This window comes from Zonotrichia albicollis, chromosome 3, assembly GCF_047830755.1.
Source record: "Zonotrichia albicollis isolate bZonAlb1 chromosome 3, bZonAlb1.hap1, whole genome shotgun sequence".
NCBI classification, from domain to species: domain Eukaryota; kingdom Metazoa; phylum Chordata; class Aves; order Passeriformes; family Passerellidae; genus Zonotrichia; species Zonotrichia albicollis.
Window position 1 is genome coordinate 72,426,239 of NC_133821.1, and position 14,726 is coordinate 72,440,964.

The following is a 14,726-nucleotide window of genomic DNA, read 5'->3' on the forward strand; positions in this document are numbered from 1 at the left end:
TGCTGTTTGGAGGTCAGAAGATGTGACATTTCACACTTATCCAAAGAGTGTAAACAAAACATGGGAATAAACGTGGAAAGCTAACAATATGCTTTTAACAGCAATCCTTCTCTTATGCCATCTTGCTGTCTTTCTCTTGAAAAAAGATAGTAAATGTATGTATTTACTCTAAGTCCAACTGCATGCTTAAGATTAAGTCACCTCTGAAGAAGGAAAGACTTCCTGGTCCTCTATAAAGACAAATTAGCAAGTCAACATTTTTCCAGATCCAGAATTTACGTCTAAATTTTCTGAAACCTAAAAATATAACAGACTTTAGGCAATCTCTGAACCTTCCATATGGGTCACTTTTTTGATGTTACACTGGGGCTCTTCTTCTAAAATAATTGGCTTTCACATGCACAGAAAGTTCTGGTTTTACTCCATAGCTTTAAATGGCTTTTCCTCTTTGAGACTGACTCATTGTTAAAGCAGCTGAGTCTACAGCAGTTGGAAACAGCCATCAAGAAACAGAAATGATCCCTTGAATTTCTTTCAAAGATGAAAGTCTTGAAAATAAAACCATAAAAGCCTACACTACCACCTGAACTAATATATATTTGATAAGGAAAATGCCTAACTAGGCACGTTAGTTTTATTCCTGCATTACTTCCCCTCCAAAACACTCGATGCCAGAGAGAGCTATGCGCATGACACTGTGGAGAAGATTTCCATCACGCCCAGACTGTGCCTAAGTGCTCCCTCTCTGGTTGCTGGTGGCTGGAGAGGTTACGGCTTGCACTGCAGCTCACAGCCCTCAGCCATCACAATTCACAGCCAATGTACTAAAATAAGCTGAGCCCTGCCACAGCTTCAGTGTGCCCATGGTGGGGGTTGCCAAGTGCAGCTGTTCACAGGCAAACATATCTCTTGTTCGTCTCTCATTTGGAGGGATGACTGAGGCATGGAGCAGACAGTTAGGTGTGGTGACCTCTGAAATTGCCCTTGTGTGAATAATTGGAGCTTTTGAGTCAGAGGCTCAAGATACAAAAGCAAGTCTCTTCTCCACAGTCAGTGAGTCACAATGACATCAATCTCACTCCTTCAGTGTCAGTGACACCCTATTTGTAATCCTCATTTTCTGAAGTCTGGTGATTATTGCACCATTTTGGAGATTGGAGGTTTTTTGGGGGGATATTTCCTTAATATATTAGTTTTTAGCCTTCACCTTTGAAAAGGTAAGCTTCAAATGTTGTTGCATACATGCTTTGAAGGCTCAGGTGGTACAATGGAGCTAAAGTAAAGCCATTAGTATTTTAATCTTTTTTAAACTACATGTGGGATCTGCCTTAGGGTTTTTGAAACTCTGCTGTTAGTGGTGCTGCACAGCAAAGGAACCAAGCAAGAGATGGATGTCTTGCTACCTCAGGGCAGACCAAACAGGCTGTCCTTCCTCTGGCAGAATTGCCCTTAGTGTCAAGGCTGTTTTTGCAGGACACAACCAGGTTTGTGCCTCTTGTGAAGAGGCAGACTTGGGAAATACCTTGAGTGTTTTGTGGTGGGGAATATATCTTGTTATGAAGAACGTTTTCATTTCCCTGGTGTTGTAACTGATCATGCCTTCCTTAGGTCCCACACCTCCTCTGAGAAAACAAGGCAGAACATGGGGAGCAGACTCACCAATGCTGGTGCACTCCATCGTGTGGTTGTTGGCTTCCAGCCCATCAGGGCACTTTTCAAGGCACTTTCCACTGTATAAGTAAAACCCACTTTTACACTTTGTGCAGAAGTTTCTGGTGAAGCAGGTATCACAGTCAGCTTTACATTCTGAAATGCAAACAGTAAACAACAGCATTGTTGCTCTGTGCCATGAACTGCCATGGGATCTCTCACATATACCAGAATCACACAATTCTAGCGATGTCAGACAACCCTCAAAGGAAACAAATTATGTTAGGTCTTCTTCCTGGCCAGTACACATGGTGAAGCCAGCCACAGGTGACCCTGGCATGGGTGAGAATTTAGAAAGGATGGCCTGATGCTGAACAGCCTCACACTACTGATCTTCTTGGAGACCTGTGCAAATGGCAGGCAGAGCAGAGCACATGAGAATAGCACTGTGCTGCTTCTGCCCTGCCCTGGCACCACACAGGTACTAATTAACCCCATGGGACACAAGGGCTAGGTCTGCTCCACACTCCTATCTCCTGTCTCCAGGAGATAAAAATATTCATGCAGGAGAAAAAAAATATGCCAGAATTTAGAATCTGCTTAGGAGCGGTTTTGATCAACATATCTTTCTTTTTCTTTAGATGGTTCCCTGATGTTCAAGCAGATGTTCTGTAGTATTTAATGTATTTTCTGTATGACAACCAAAATTGGCATTGCTGATACATTTCCCAGTTCTCAGAAATTTTTAAGAGAAATGCATAAAACCTTATGTATGGCACAGCTCATGTTTGATATGCAAGGCTAAAAAGTGCTAAAAAGTGAGCAAATACTTTGCAGTGTCAAGTTGCTCTGTAAGAGTTTACTCTGGGGTCCATTCATTAAATAACTTTTATTACCAGGTAAAAACTGGGAGAGTTTCTTGGCCAATACTCTTATGTTTTTATATCACCTGTGGGATTAAAAACAGTGAATTCAACAACACAAAGAGGAGTGGGGAGGACATTGTGATCCTTTCCAGTTCATTTATGGTTCAAAAATCCATAGTGGGGTCAAAATGTTGCCTGAGCAGTAGAGAGTAGAGTTGGCTTCTCTGTCCCCCAGCCTGGAAACAACACAAACCAGTATATTCCCCAAAATCAGGCTGAAACCTGGCCAGCTGAAACCTGGCCAGCTTCTACAGGCATTTAGAGGACTACAGTGAGCTTGAGACAAGCTATAAAGAGACCAGGGCAAACCACATCTCCAAAGCATGCCACCTGCCACCTTATTTCCTTGCTGCGGGGCTCAGGCGAGTAAGGGCAGTGGGTTAGACAGCTCCAGTACCAAGATTCAGCATTCCTCAGTCCCCTCTTTCTCTTCAGAGCTGCCGGCGTTCTCTTGCTTCTGGAGGGCACTGGTGCCCACCAGTGCTTCCCCTTCACAGAGGGATGTGGAGGAGGAGGAGGAGGCCATCACCTGGGTTCTAGGCAGGTCATTCATGCAAAGCCAGGATCCCTGAGCTTTAGGCCATTTTTGTGGTCTTTAACTTCTTGCTTGGGTTAATATTTACTGCACTACTACAAAGAATTGAGCAAATAAGGACAGAGCCTGTCCATCTCCTTCTCTATTGACTTGACTCCTAAGAAGACACAGAATTCAAGAGAGAACAAACAAACCCACGTGCTTCCCCCTTCCCCAGCACTTACTTGCACACTTATTAATGTCAGGATACCGTGTCCCATAGTATCCGCTTGGACACGAGGAAAGACACACTCCAATCTGTTTCATGCCAATCCTCTCCAGAACGAAGAAGAGCCTGGGCTTACATGACAGGCATCCATTGTAGTCAGAGCATGTAGCACACCCTCCTTGGCACCCCTGGCTCACGTTAGGATGCACTGAGAAGAAAAGAATTAAAAAAAAAAAACTGTGAGAAAACAATGCATTAAACAAGACCATGACATAATGGTTCCTCTGCACTTGGAAGGGTGGACCATCCATCTCTCTGACAGCTCTTAAAGATTGCTTCATTTTTTCTTGTGTCTCTTATGACCTGACTTGTCATTTTAGAAATTATTTCAGCTACATAAAAATGAGAAGCTCAGCTGACATCTTTGCATCTTGCAGATATAACCAACAGTAAATGATCTTTGAAATAGATGATATGGAACAGCAGCATTCTAGAGAACATTCATTTTTCTCTTCCTTATTTTCAGAGGCTTTTCTGCCTTGTGAGCACTTGGCTCAGCAGATAAATTCATATTCCCTTATTCTTTCTTTTCCTAGTTGGATGATAAAAAATCCATCTAGTGTATAGTTTCCTTTGTTGACTAAATGCCATTTTATTTGAGTTCTGCTGTGCAGGAGTATGCCCTTGTAAGATCTGATGATACTTTGCCTTAAAAAAAAAACACAGGAGAGCCATCCTTCTCACCCTCCTTCTTTCCCTGGAATGTTTTCTCTGGCATGTTTTTAATCTCTAACAATTACAACCTGATGTTTAGACTTAACTGTGGCATTTACCCTGCTCCAGTCTCAGCATGTAGCATAGGTAGGATTATATTTGCCTTTCAATTGAATTGTTTTAATTCTTCAGACAAGGAAAGCAAAATTTATTACACACACTCCCTAACTTCTTTAGGGGCTTGGGGATAGCAGGAAAGAGGATGCTGTTGCAGACTATCTTTTCAGTAGCAGACATTAATCTGCTGTGTGATACAATGAAATGTATTACTTCTCAGTGGTAGAAAATAGAGTTTTGCATGCTCCTGTACTTGAGAAGTTGTTACCTTACCTACTTTTAATTCCTTCGTGCTTGCTTTCTTAAATAAACTGAAACTAAAAAAATAATGGAGCATCAACTAACGCCAGACGCTGTGTGCCCTCTTGTTTTGGTCTTGCCTTGCATGAATAAATGGTAATTTTTTAAAGTGCAAGCTTTCATCTCTCAGCCTAACACACCTGGTTATATTTCATATATAGAAAAAATATAGTCCTAATTTACATTTGTAACTTGTATTTCTAAATACTGTTGGCTTCCTGTTCTGCCTTCTCCTCAGGCCAGTGACAATTTTATAAATGTGCACATGCATGGTGTGACTGCCTATTTTAGTGCTTTGATTTTATTTTGATCTGTAGACACTGCTAACTAGCTTGCACACACAATTAACTTGTTTTTTTCAACTCCTTTCTGTGGAGCCCTTGTAAGCAGAACCAGGAGTCCATATGAATCCATGGCTGGCGTGTTGAGAGGCTGCACTGCCTGCTGCTCAGGGCAGGCTTGCCTGGCAGGGAAGTTCAGCAGCACCTCTGTGCTTTGCTCACTTACACTCTCCGCAGAAAAGACATGTCCCATGAAAGGGAAAAGCACTTTGCTGGGCTCTGAGGCTTCAATGGCATGTCCTGTGACCTGAAGAACCTCACCTCAAAGGGAATTCAAGTTCATTCTTTCTCTTTCATTAATAAAATGAGGAATGAGGGTTATTTCTCTCAGTAGGACTGGGCACACATGAAGTGTACAAACTTTGGCCTTGCTGTGCACAAACAATTTCAGTAAGAACACAAGAACTCAATTCTCTGTGTGTACTGAGACATTCATTTTGTAGCATAACCTAGAGGAAAGTGTGTTTACAATGAGTACATGACACCACTCTGAGAATAAATGACATTCAGCAGCGACAAGTTGCAACCCCAATTCGGTTATCATACTTGCTTTCACTAGACTCTCAAAATACTGAATACTTAATAAGTAGAACACTTTTTTTTTTTTTTTCTGAAAATATTCCAAAGGCACAGAGCTTATTGATTTTGAAATTAAGAGCCTGGAAAATTTTTTCTTTCTAAAGTTAAGTAAATGAAAACATCCTTATCTCTCTCTCCTCTGTCTTGTGGCCCTTGTATGAAACAACTTTAAAAAGGTAGACACAGTAATGTGATCTAAGAAGCTGACATTATTTAAAAACTATCTGTGACTTTCCTTCATTTAGTCTGACAGTTGGATGAAAAAGCAGCTGAAGTACAAAATATTTGTCATCAAAGCTGCTGTATAAAATATGGATGATCACTTTTGACGGGAAACATATTATGTGTGAGCACCTGTGACACATCATTATGAATAGATTCTCTTGACAGAGAAAACATTATGTGCAACTGCTCTGAGGTCAAGATGTGTGTGTGAGCCAAGACAGGCAGTACTTTACTATTGAAATATGATAATTCTCTATAGCTAAGATCCATAACATGGCCAATTTCCATCTCCCCTTTAACTCCAGAAGTACTAAGTATAAAATAAAATGTACTCCTAGCCATTTTCACAATTTTTGCCTCTTCTCCTGGATTCCAGATACATCTCATACAAATAACACAGCAAAAAAGGAAAGCATAGTTCCAAATGGAGAATGTTATTGCTAGTGTTATGGAGCAAGGAATAGGATAAAATATGCAAGTCAAGCCCCACTGATTTCATGTCATGTTATAACTAAATGTATGAAGCACAATAAGTTCCAGTTCTTGGAAATTCTTAAAGAAAAATATCACTGAAAAGTCAAAATCAACATTTTACATAAAATATGGGTTTTTTCTCTTAAAAATTATTAAAGAGATGCACTTTTTTCATTGCCTCTTACTGCATCTGGCATTTCTTTGAGTCTTATACCTGTGTAATAAAATAGTTTCTCATTTGTCTTGCAATAAGGGTAGAACCTTATTCTGGTCTAGGCAAGAATCAAAGCAGGGAGGGACAAGCCACATGCTCCAGAAACTGGCTTTCTTTGAAAGCACTGGGCTTTGTCATTGAACCTGGAAGAAAAAAAAAATGTGGGGCCAAAATATTTGTGCCTAGAGGATGAGATAACTGTTTGAAATTAGGCATCTCCAAGCTCCAGATGAAAATCTCACTCTTGTTACCTCTCAGATTCCTCCCTCTCTGGTTGAGATCCAGATGCTTGCCATATCCTTGCAATATCTGGGCCAGTCCTTCCCCTACTGCAAAAGGTGGGTGGGACTGAGGGGATTCCAGAATCCATTCAACCTTCTGGGTAAAGAACTGGCCCTTACCCTTCCTCTCTCATTGCAGCAAATTGTTAGTACCTGCCGATCTCAAGTGCTTCGCCAGCTCCAACCACAACCCCAAAGAAGCAACCAGTAGTTTTACCTCTTTTTTTAACCAGTATCAGACACAGAGCTCAGAGTTTAAGTGGTGTGCCACAGGAAGCTGTAAACATAAACCCCACCTAGTGAAATCCAGTCACAGTACACCAGATGTAAGCATTTATTCAAATTTCTATACTAAGGTAAAGAGTAGAAATGGGTAAGTAATGTATATCCACATTGAGAAACACTTTGAAGTGAAAAAGCAGGTGATAAAGCACTAGGAGAGCACAGACCACTCCTGTTAGCCACAAATTATAGATGTGGTAAGAGGGATGAAGAGAGATTCAGTGCCTTGGCAGAGGGTTGGGACTGTGGCCCTGTGGGTTAGACACTGGCTGCAGAACCAGGAGGTATGGAGTGGCATAGCTACTGTCTTGGACAGTAGCAAAGATGTTCAAACACACTCTTGATAAGTACACTTTCTTGAAACCACTTGGTCTTTGGTGCAGCTCGCTCCATTACAAAGACAAAAAAAAAAAAAAGTAAAACATTCTCACCAACTTTCAGAACTGACTCAATGGGGATGAAATATTCTATGCATGACCCTGCTAACCATTGAGTGCTCCACCCTCTTGTATCCAAAGACTTTTTGAGCACAGTGAAATCATAGACTCTCAGGGATGGAAAATGCAGCATAGCAGTGGGCAAAGCAAATGTTAGGAGCACAGAGACCCACAGACAAGTTCTTTCTCAGCTCTTACACAAACATCAGTCAGAAGTGATACAAACTACTCATTTGCAGACTCATGACTGGCTATAGGTCCAAAATCTATCCCTTCTTCCCTGCTTTATTTTTGGTTTTTTGTTTTTTGGTTTTTTTTTTTTGTAAAACCTAAATACTGGAGATTAGAGAAGACCCTAAATGGATGTTGAACTATTCCCTTCCCCTGTCTGACTTGAAGCTCTTTTTTTCCCAGAGGCCTCTTTTTGTGCAAGTCATTTGACCAGATATTAGTTAAGTCTCATTAGCAAATGAAATCTCAGAATATTTTCAAGAGCCCTACTCTGGAAACAATGAGTTATAGTCTCTGTTAAAAGTAGAAAGTTAAGGATAAGGAGCTGAGTTTGAATCTGAACTTTTGTGGACAAGAAGCTAGATTTTGACCGTGTGCAGCAAATGAATTCTGAACCTTTGAGATGATATTTTTCAATCAATTTTACTCCATGTATAGATTAGAATTTAGAGGATCAAAAAAAACATGGAAATAAGAAAATGCAGGAGAAATCCAGCTGGGCATACGTTCTGACACCCGGGGAAAAGCACGGGGTAGAAGAATATTCTTTGCCCATTTGCTGCAGCTGAGGTGCACTGTCTCATCACCACTCCAACAGCAAGATATCCCTTCAGAGGTTTACTCTTGAAATGGATGTGCTAGGCAAATGGAATCCATCCCTGCTGCTGCTCCTGGTTTCTCAGGCTTGCGTGTTCTCACAGGAAATATTTTCACAGCAGAGCTGCTCTGGAATTCGGCCTTCCCAGCTGGGCTGCCCCTTGCCAGGAGAGCCAGACCCCACCTCAGCTTTTACCACCACACAGCGCCCACACAGACATGAGCCCTTGTGGCGGTGCGGATTTGGGATGGGAAATCCCATGGGTTCTGGTGTCATTCAATCGCTCTGTGTGCTCACTCACGTTCCTTGCTCTTTCCCTTGCCTGGTGAGAAGCAGCTGCCTGTGGTGGTGGCCTGAAAACAATACTTCATGTAAAGCAGAGCTGCTCTCAATCGTGCAGACCGTCCTTTAGGCAAGCGCAAACAGCATTTGGCAGTCAGCTCTTCTAATGAAAAAGTCATTAAGGAATTCAGTTTGCAAACCACAGCGTATTTCCTCAGACTCTTTCTTGGACAGTGTTTCTTTGTGTGGAAAAGCACTAGAGGTGGGACACACAATGGTGGGGAAGAAAGCTGAACTGTCCTGCAGGCAACAGGATCACTAGGCCTTAAATCACCTGCAGGGAGCAAGGGACTGGATGTGCTGCCATGGGGGAGCAGCTGGGGAAGATAAACCTGTACATGGCAATTCCTACGCTGGATTGGCAATAAGTTTTCTGGGATGCAACTAAATTAGTGGTGATAGCTGAGGAATGTTGACTCTCTGTTCAATCTCCTCTGGGTCTGCAGGAATCTGAGGCACCCACAAAAGAGGCAAAGAGGGAAAATCAGTCTAAAAGTCAACTGTTAAAGGCTTAATGTCTTCTGCTTCTCTTTGTGATTTGATCTTCACAAATATTTTAGGATTTCTTTCTGAGAAGGTGGTAACTCCTCCAGAGATTTGCCTGACTTCTATTTTGTTTCAGACTATTACTGCCATCTGATACAAAACATGTAGCAAAGAGGATTCTTGAGTGTCTTCCTATGTTTTCAAGGGAAAAGATCTTATACAAAACAAAAAAAAATTCCCCAAACATCTGCCTGGCTTGACAATATTTTTCTCTTCAAGAGGCACTTCATGTCTGAGGGAAAAGAAACCAACTTATTTTACTCACCAAATGTCAAGAGTTCTAAAAAGCAACAGAAATGCAAGTATGGGACTGTTCCACAGTCTCAGGGAGTATCCATGTCTGTTTTGTAGTGGTGTCTATGAGCAAGGAGGCCCTTGGCCCAAATGGCCAAGACCTCACTGGGGATTGCCTCATCATTATTAAACACATGTCTGGCAGAGTGATCCTGAAAATTAAGTATACTGGCAGCCAGAATGCATTTCCCCTGAATTCGGTTAGAAAGAGCATCAACAGGCTGAAAAATCTCACCAGGGGTGCAGAATTTTATGCAGTCTCCTAGCATCTTCAGCACAACAGAAATCAGCCACAACAACCACAAATGGCTCCTTGTCATTCCAGAGAGTTTTGTAAATAAACTGAAAAATTCTTTTCACGGAGAGAGAAGGGAAATTGACTTCTTTTTTTTTCCACATACTATGGAGCACCAATAACGTTCAGGCATCCAGGAAGTTTAACCAGTATAGGAACCAGAGAGGATCCCTGAGAAAATTGCCTTAAACAACCTGATAGTGATGGTGAAGGCAATACTTTCTCACATCAAGTTCTAAATCCTGTAAGCAACTACAGATATTACTTTTAGAGTCAGCTGTAGTTGCTTCCAATTACCCAGCCTTCAAGACTATACATTATGATTTTTTTCTAAAATGTAAACTCAATTACATAATCTCTATCTTATTGTCTAGATTAAGAAAAGCTGTTATAGAAGGGTAACTTTGTGATCTATTATAAGTAGTAACCCAGTAATTGTAGTGACCTAATAATTCTATAACCAGCTGTGTTATGACAGTTGTCAGATTCAGCTACTTGCAAATAAAGCATCTGTGCTCAGATAAAAAAGGAGGTGTGACTTTTGGAAAGAGATTATATTTGATGCACATATAGACAGTATTTTAATAATCTAGTCCTGCAAGTTGCTGTCATGAAGCCCCCCAGCTGATTTTATAGGGTTCATATGGACACAGAGCTCTAAAAACAAAGTTGTCAACATCACTGTGACTCCCTTGATTCTCCAGTCTCTCCCCTACAAGTGATGCATGCTTCTACTGAGTAAAGAAGGAAAAATGTATCGTGTAGAGGCTCATTCTTTGAAATGTGTGGTCTTTCTGTTTGCTGGTAACTTTCCATCTCCCATTTTTGTGTTTCTAACAAAGGTTGTGAATGCTCAGGCTATCCTGGTGGCAGCAGAGCCTGTACCCCCCACACCCCATTTGCTTCTCCTGTTTTGTTCTCTTAACATACTGGAGACTTTGGTTGTTGCATATTACACAGATGCTCGTGTACTTCCAATCTGTATAAGGATCATTCAGCTCATACTGTCAACATTACACAACTACAGTAGCATTTGCAAGTTTCTCATTTCCCACAGGGTCTTTTGAGACCAGAGTTTTTCTCTCAAAGTTTTGTTTCAGAAACCACAGAAAGAACAGCAGGATGTAACAGATTTTACTTTCCATGCCGGGGACTAGGGAGAAGGGTTTAGACAGCAAAAGCCTGTAATCCCATGTTGAAACTATGATTTTCTACTACCATGTTTACAGCATTAAAAAATTAATAAGCCAGACAGCAAGCCAGCCCGCTGCCTTGGCGGTGCTCAGATGTGCCTTTGGTCAATTACTTAATATTCTCTCGATTTAATATATTTTCCTAAGTGGAACTGATCAAAAGTTTGTACTGAATGAAATTATTTCTTTCTGTGTAATGATTAAATTCATACCATACTGAAGCTAACTGGAAGCTCCAAATGTGTTGCTTGCAGTGGAACTGTTCTGGACTGATGCCTGCAAACATTGAAATGGAACATGTTCTCTTTAAGTTCAAGACTCACATCAAGATTTCAAATCATAGTATAGGTATTAAGGAGTATCACAGTGCTAGAAAATCTCTAAAAATTGTGATCTTCAACTTGTAACAAGGAAAAGCTCTGATCTCACATTTTCATGAAGGAAAAAGGCTAGCTTCTCCAGGCTGACTGGACCATCCATCTGCTAGTGACACAAAATACTGTCCAGAATTCCAAGTTGAAATTAATTATTAAAATAGTGCTTGTAGTGACACTCAGCAAATGATATTCCAACTGTTTTCACCTTTCCCTCATGCCACTGGGACTCACGCTAGTTTAAAAGAGAAAGAAGTCAAAAGTTTCTGACTGCAAAACATGAACAGTATGATGTGAAATCAGATTAAACTCTGGTGGAAAATAGGCAAGAGTCATCATCACCAGTCAGCTTGGACTCATTGACATAAGTCCTGGGCCCCTAAAGTCAATGGTAAAACTCCTGTGAAAAAAACGGGGTGAGCATAATTTGTAAATCAGCATTAGCATAGTCCATGGTTTGGAGCGTAGCTATCTGATTTTTAGAGGGCAGTGTGATTGGATGGCCTGTTTAAATTGGGATTAAGTAATAGGATGGGTGAGATTTAAGTAGGCATTCAAATCCTGAGGAACTGACTCAGTTCAACAGCTCTGTGTGCCTGGATTTCCTAGTGAAGTAACTATGAATGGCACGTAGTTAGGGCTTGCTTTATCACCCCTTCTGCGTGCTGCTCTCCCTTTGAAGTCTGAGCCTTTCCCTCCCGAGCAGGCACACACTGACCCACATGAAAGCGAGTCAGCGCTCTCACCCAGCATCGCTCACCTCCCCAAACCGTGATGCATCTGACATCACTGCAGTGACACACAGCAGGCAGCTCACTGTGGAGCTGCAGCTGTGCTACCAAGTGTTCGGGCTGAGTTTTTGGGGTGCTGGTGACGAAATCAAGGCTATGGTCCATTTTGTGCTAAAGCAGAGAAACAGTCCATTTTCTTTGTGGTGGTATGCCACCAATTCCCTGAGGACGTGCGCATTAATCAGATCAGTTGATTGGAAGAAAAAAATGAATTAAAATTATTTAAAACTTCTGTTTGGTTTTTGGTTTTGGTGGTTGTTTTTTTTTTTAATTGATGTAACATCTGTAATAGCATGTTTGTTATCCCAAATCCAATTAACATTATAACGCCAGCACATCAAACTTTGTCAAAATATTTGACAAAATAGTTCTATTTTTGAAGAGTGTCATGTTCTAATGGAATTTTATTCCATTAATAATTGTCTGAGTGGCTTTAATTTAAAATAGCAACAGCAACATTTTAAAGGTGATAAAGAATTATAAGATACAGAATTTCAATTTAAAAGTAAAAAGAAATTCTACAGTAAAAAAAAATAAACTGAGGCCACCTATTGACAATATTAGGTAAAGAAAAACAAAACTTCATAGCCCAATAATTATATATAAAATCAAGAATTAAATAGCTAGGAAACTTTGGATTAGTGTTATGAGTCTTATTAAACATTTTATAGTACAACCTGAAAAGTCAATAGTTTTGAAGCCATTTTAATGTTTCTGTACAATAGCAAAAAATATGAAAAAAGTCTAATTTGTATTTAAAATTTGTCTGTAGCCTAAACAGAAAAAAACCCCTCATATTTGGAAAGATTAATGGGCAAACTATGAACTATAAATTTTAATGATGACTTTTTTATTTGTCTAATATATTGTGTAATATCACTGATGCACATCAAAAGTGACATCTGACATTTTCTATGCACAATTGAAGAAGTGGTCGTAAAAACATACTTTTGTTGAAGTATTTAATTGGTAACAATGGTAGGACTCACATCATTTAGGCTGGCTCAGGGCAGAATCCTGGGGGCATGTTTAACCTTGCTCTGTACATTCAAGTACAAATTTCTAAGACACATCTTCCTAACCAAGCTCCTTACACCAGAAAATGAACCATTTACTATTTCATGGTCTGCTTTTTCAGGTGCCAGATGCCTTAACCAGCTTATAAAATATCTTTAGTACTTTGCAACATGCTCTGTTGAAGAACACTTTTCTAATAACTCCAGTAATGAGGAAGAAAGGACTGTTCTGTTCCGTTCTGTTCTGTTCTGTCATGCTGTAACTTAATTAAGCTGATGCAGAATGATAGAAATAGAACCCATTATTGCAAATAGAACTGCCTAATATAAGTTACACCAACAATTAATTAGGCTATAGTGAAAACACAACATCCCCTAGATATTAGAAAAACATGAAATCACAGCAGTTATTTTTAAAGTATCCAACATGATGAATATTTGGCAGCTCAGCTGGTGGCTAGTGGCTTCCCACCACGTTAGGCTGCCATGAGACAGGGCTCGGATGTGAGATGACCGCAACAACACCACTCAAAATGCTGGGCTGCTGCAGAAAACTTGTGCTAAAAAATGTCACAAGCAGATGCCAAAGTGGAATAAGTGAAAGAAAAGACTGAACTGTGCCCTAGAATGAAAATATCCTCCTTGACTGGCTTCTTGACCTCCTGGACTTGCACGAGGAAAAGTCAAGCTGTTTGTCTCACAGAGGTAGCAAACTGCTACCCCAAGTACCCGAAAAGCATATGGCTCCTGGTGACTGCAATCAAAATCATCCATGAAGGGATCCAGGCCTGAGGTAGAATGATGGACCCAGTTATCAGCTTGTAATCAGTACACCACCAGAGCTCTGCATGATGTTCGAAATCAGCAAAAAATATTATCATGGTGTCAGTTCCACATCTCCAAAGCAAAAATATACACAGCCCAGCACACATGAAAAAGAACCCAAGTAGGAAAAGGTAAAAGGTACAGGTTAACTTTCATCATCTAGTTACTTTGTCTTTGGCTAACAATACCACAGAGTTACGTGCCTTTGAAGAAAGTTAGGGGTTCTTGGGTTTGAAGGTTGATAAAGTTGGCTGGTTAAGGTCCCTTTCTACCATTGTAAAGTACTAGAATCTGTATTTTCAAATCTAGGGCCTCCAGGGAGACAACTAATCTCCTGCTTCATTCCTGTATATAAACCCTCATTTTCAGAAGATGCAGGTGGTCAGAGGTCTGAAATTAAAACTATTTATTCAGGAGTCCAATCAAAGAATTGTTATTTCACTTCTAGAGCCAAACTTAAAAATTTTGGCTTTATCATCTTTGGGCTTCAATTTTCTTCATCTGCCAAGGAGAAACGATATTTATCTCTTAGGATTGTGAGGTGTTTAATTCATGGATATTTACAATATGTCCTCAGCTTTGGCTGAAATTTCTGGCTTCTTTGCACAAGAAAGCCTTCATGAGAGAGTCTGTTTCTGGCACCACATTAAACCTTGCTTTGTAGAGGGTTCTCTCATATACGTCAGATTGTTATGGGCACAACTATTGAGTCATGGGTGCAAGTGTGGTAACAATTTATTGTAGTTATTCACACAACATTTCCATGCACAGATTTCAAAGGCAGACTGAGACAAGTTGAGAAGCCAGTTCTTTTAACTTTCTGATTTCTGCTCTGTGACTGAAGAGATTAGATTATTGGAAAACATGCTATTAGCACTGGCTTGCAGCCAAAGGGCCTGCTATGGATTCTGCAAGGGGTGCTGCACTCACTGTAAATT

At 40.5% G+C, this 14,726-nt stretch overlaps 1 protein-coding gene across 2 annotated transcripts in view; it reads right to left on the minus strand.

Moving 5' to 3' along the window:
* RSPO3 (R-spondin 3) overlaps positions 1-14,726 on the minus strand; it is a 58,323-nt gene that overhangs the window by 24,071 nt on the left and 19,526 nt on the right. For both annotated transcript variants that reach the window (XM_005487743.4, XM_074537849.1), the window contains exons 2-3: positions 3,336-3,527; positions 1,660-1,806 (exon numbers count right to left, since the gene is read on the minus strand). In XM_005487743.4, coding sequence (XP_005487800.1) covers positions 1,660-1,806; positions 3,336-3,527 — 339 coding nt within the window. The remainder of the gene's footprint in view (positions 1-1,659; positions 1,807-3,335; positions 3,528-14,726) is intronic.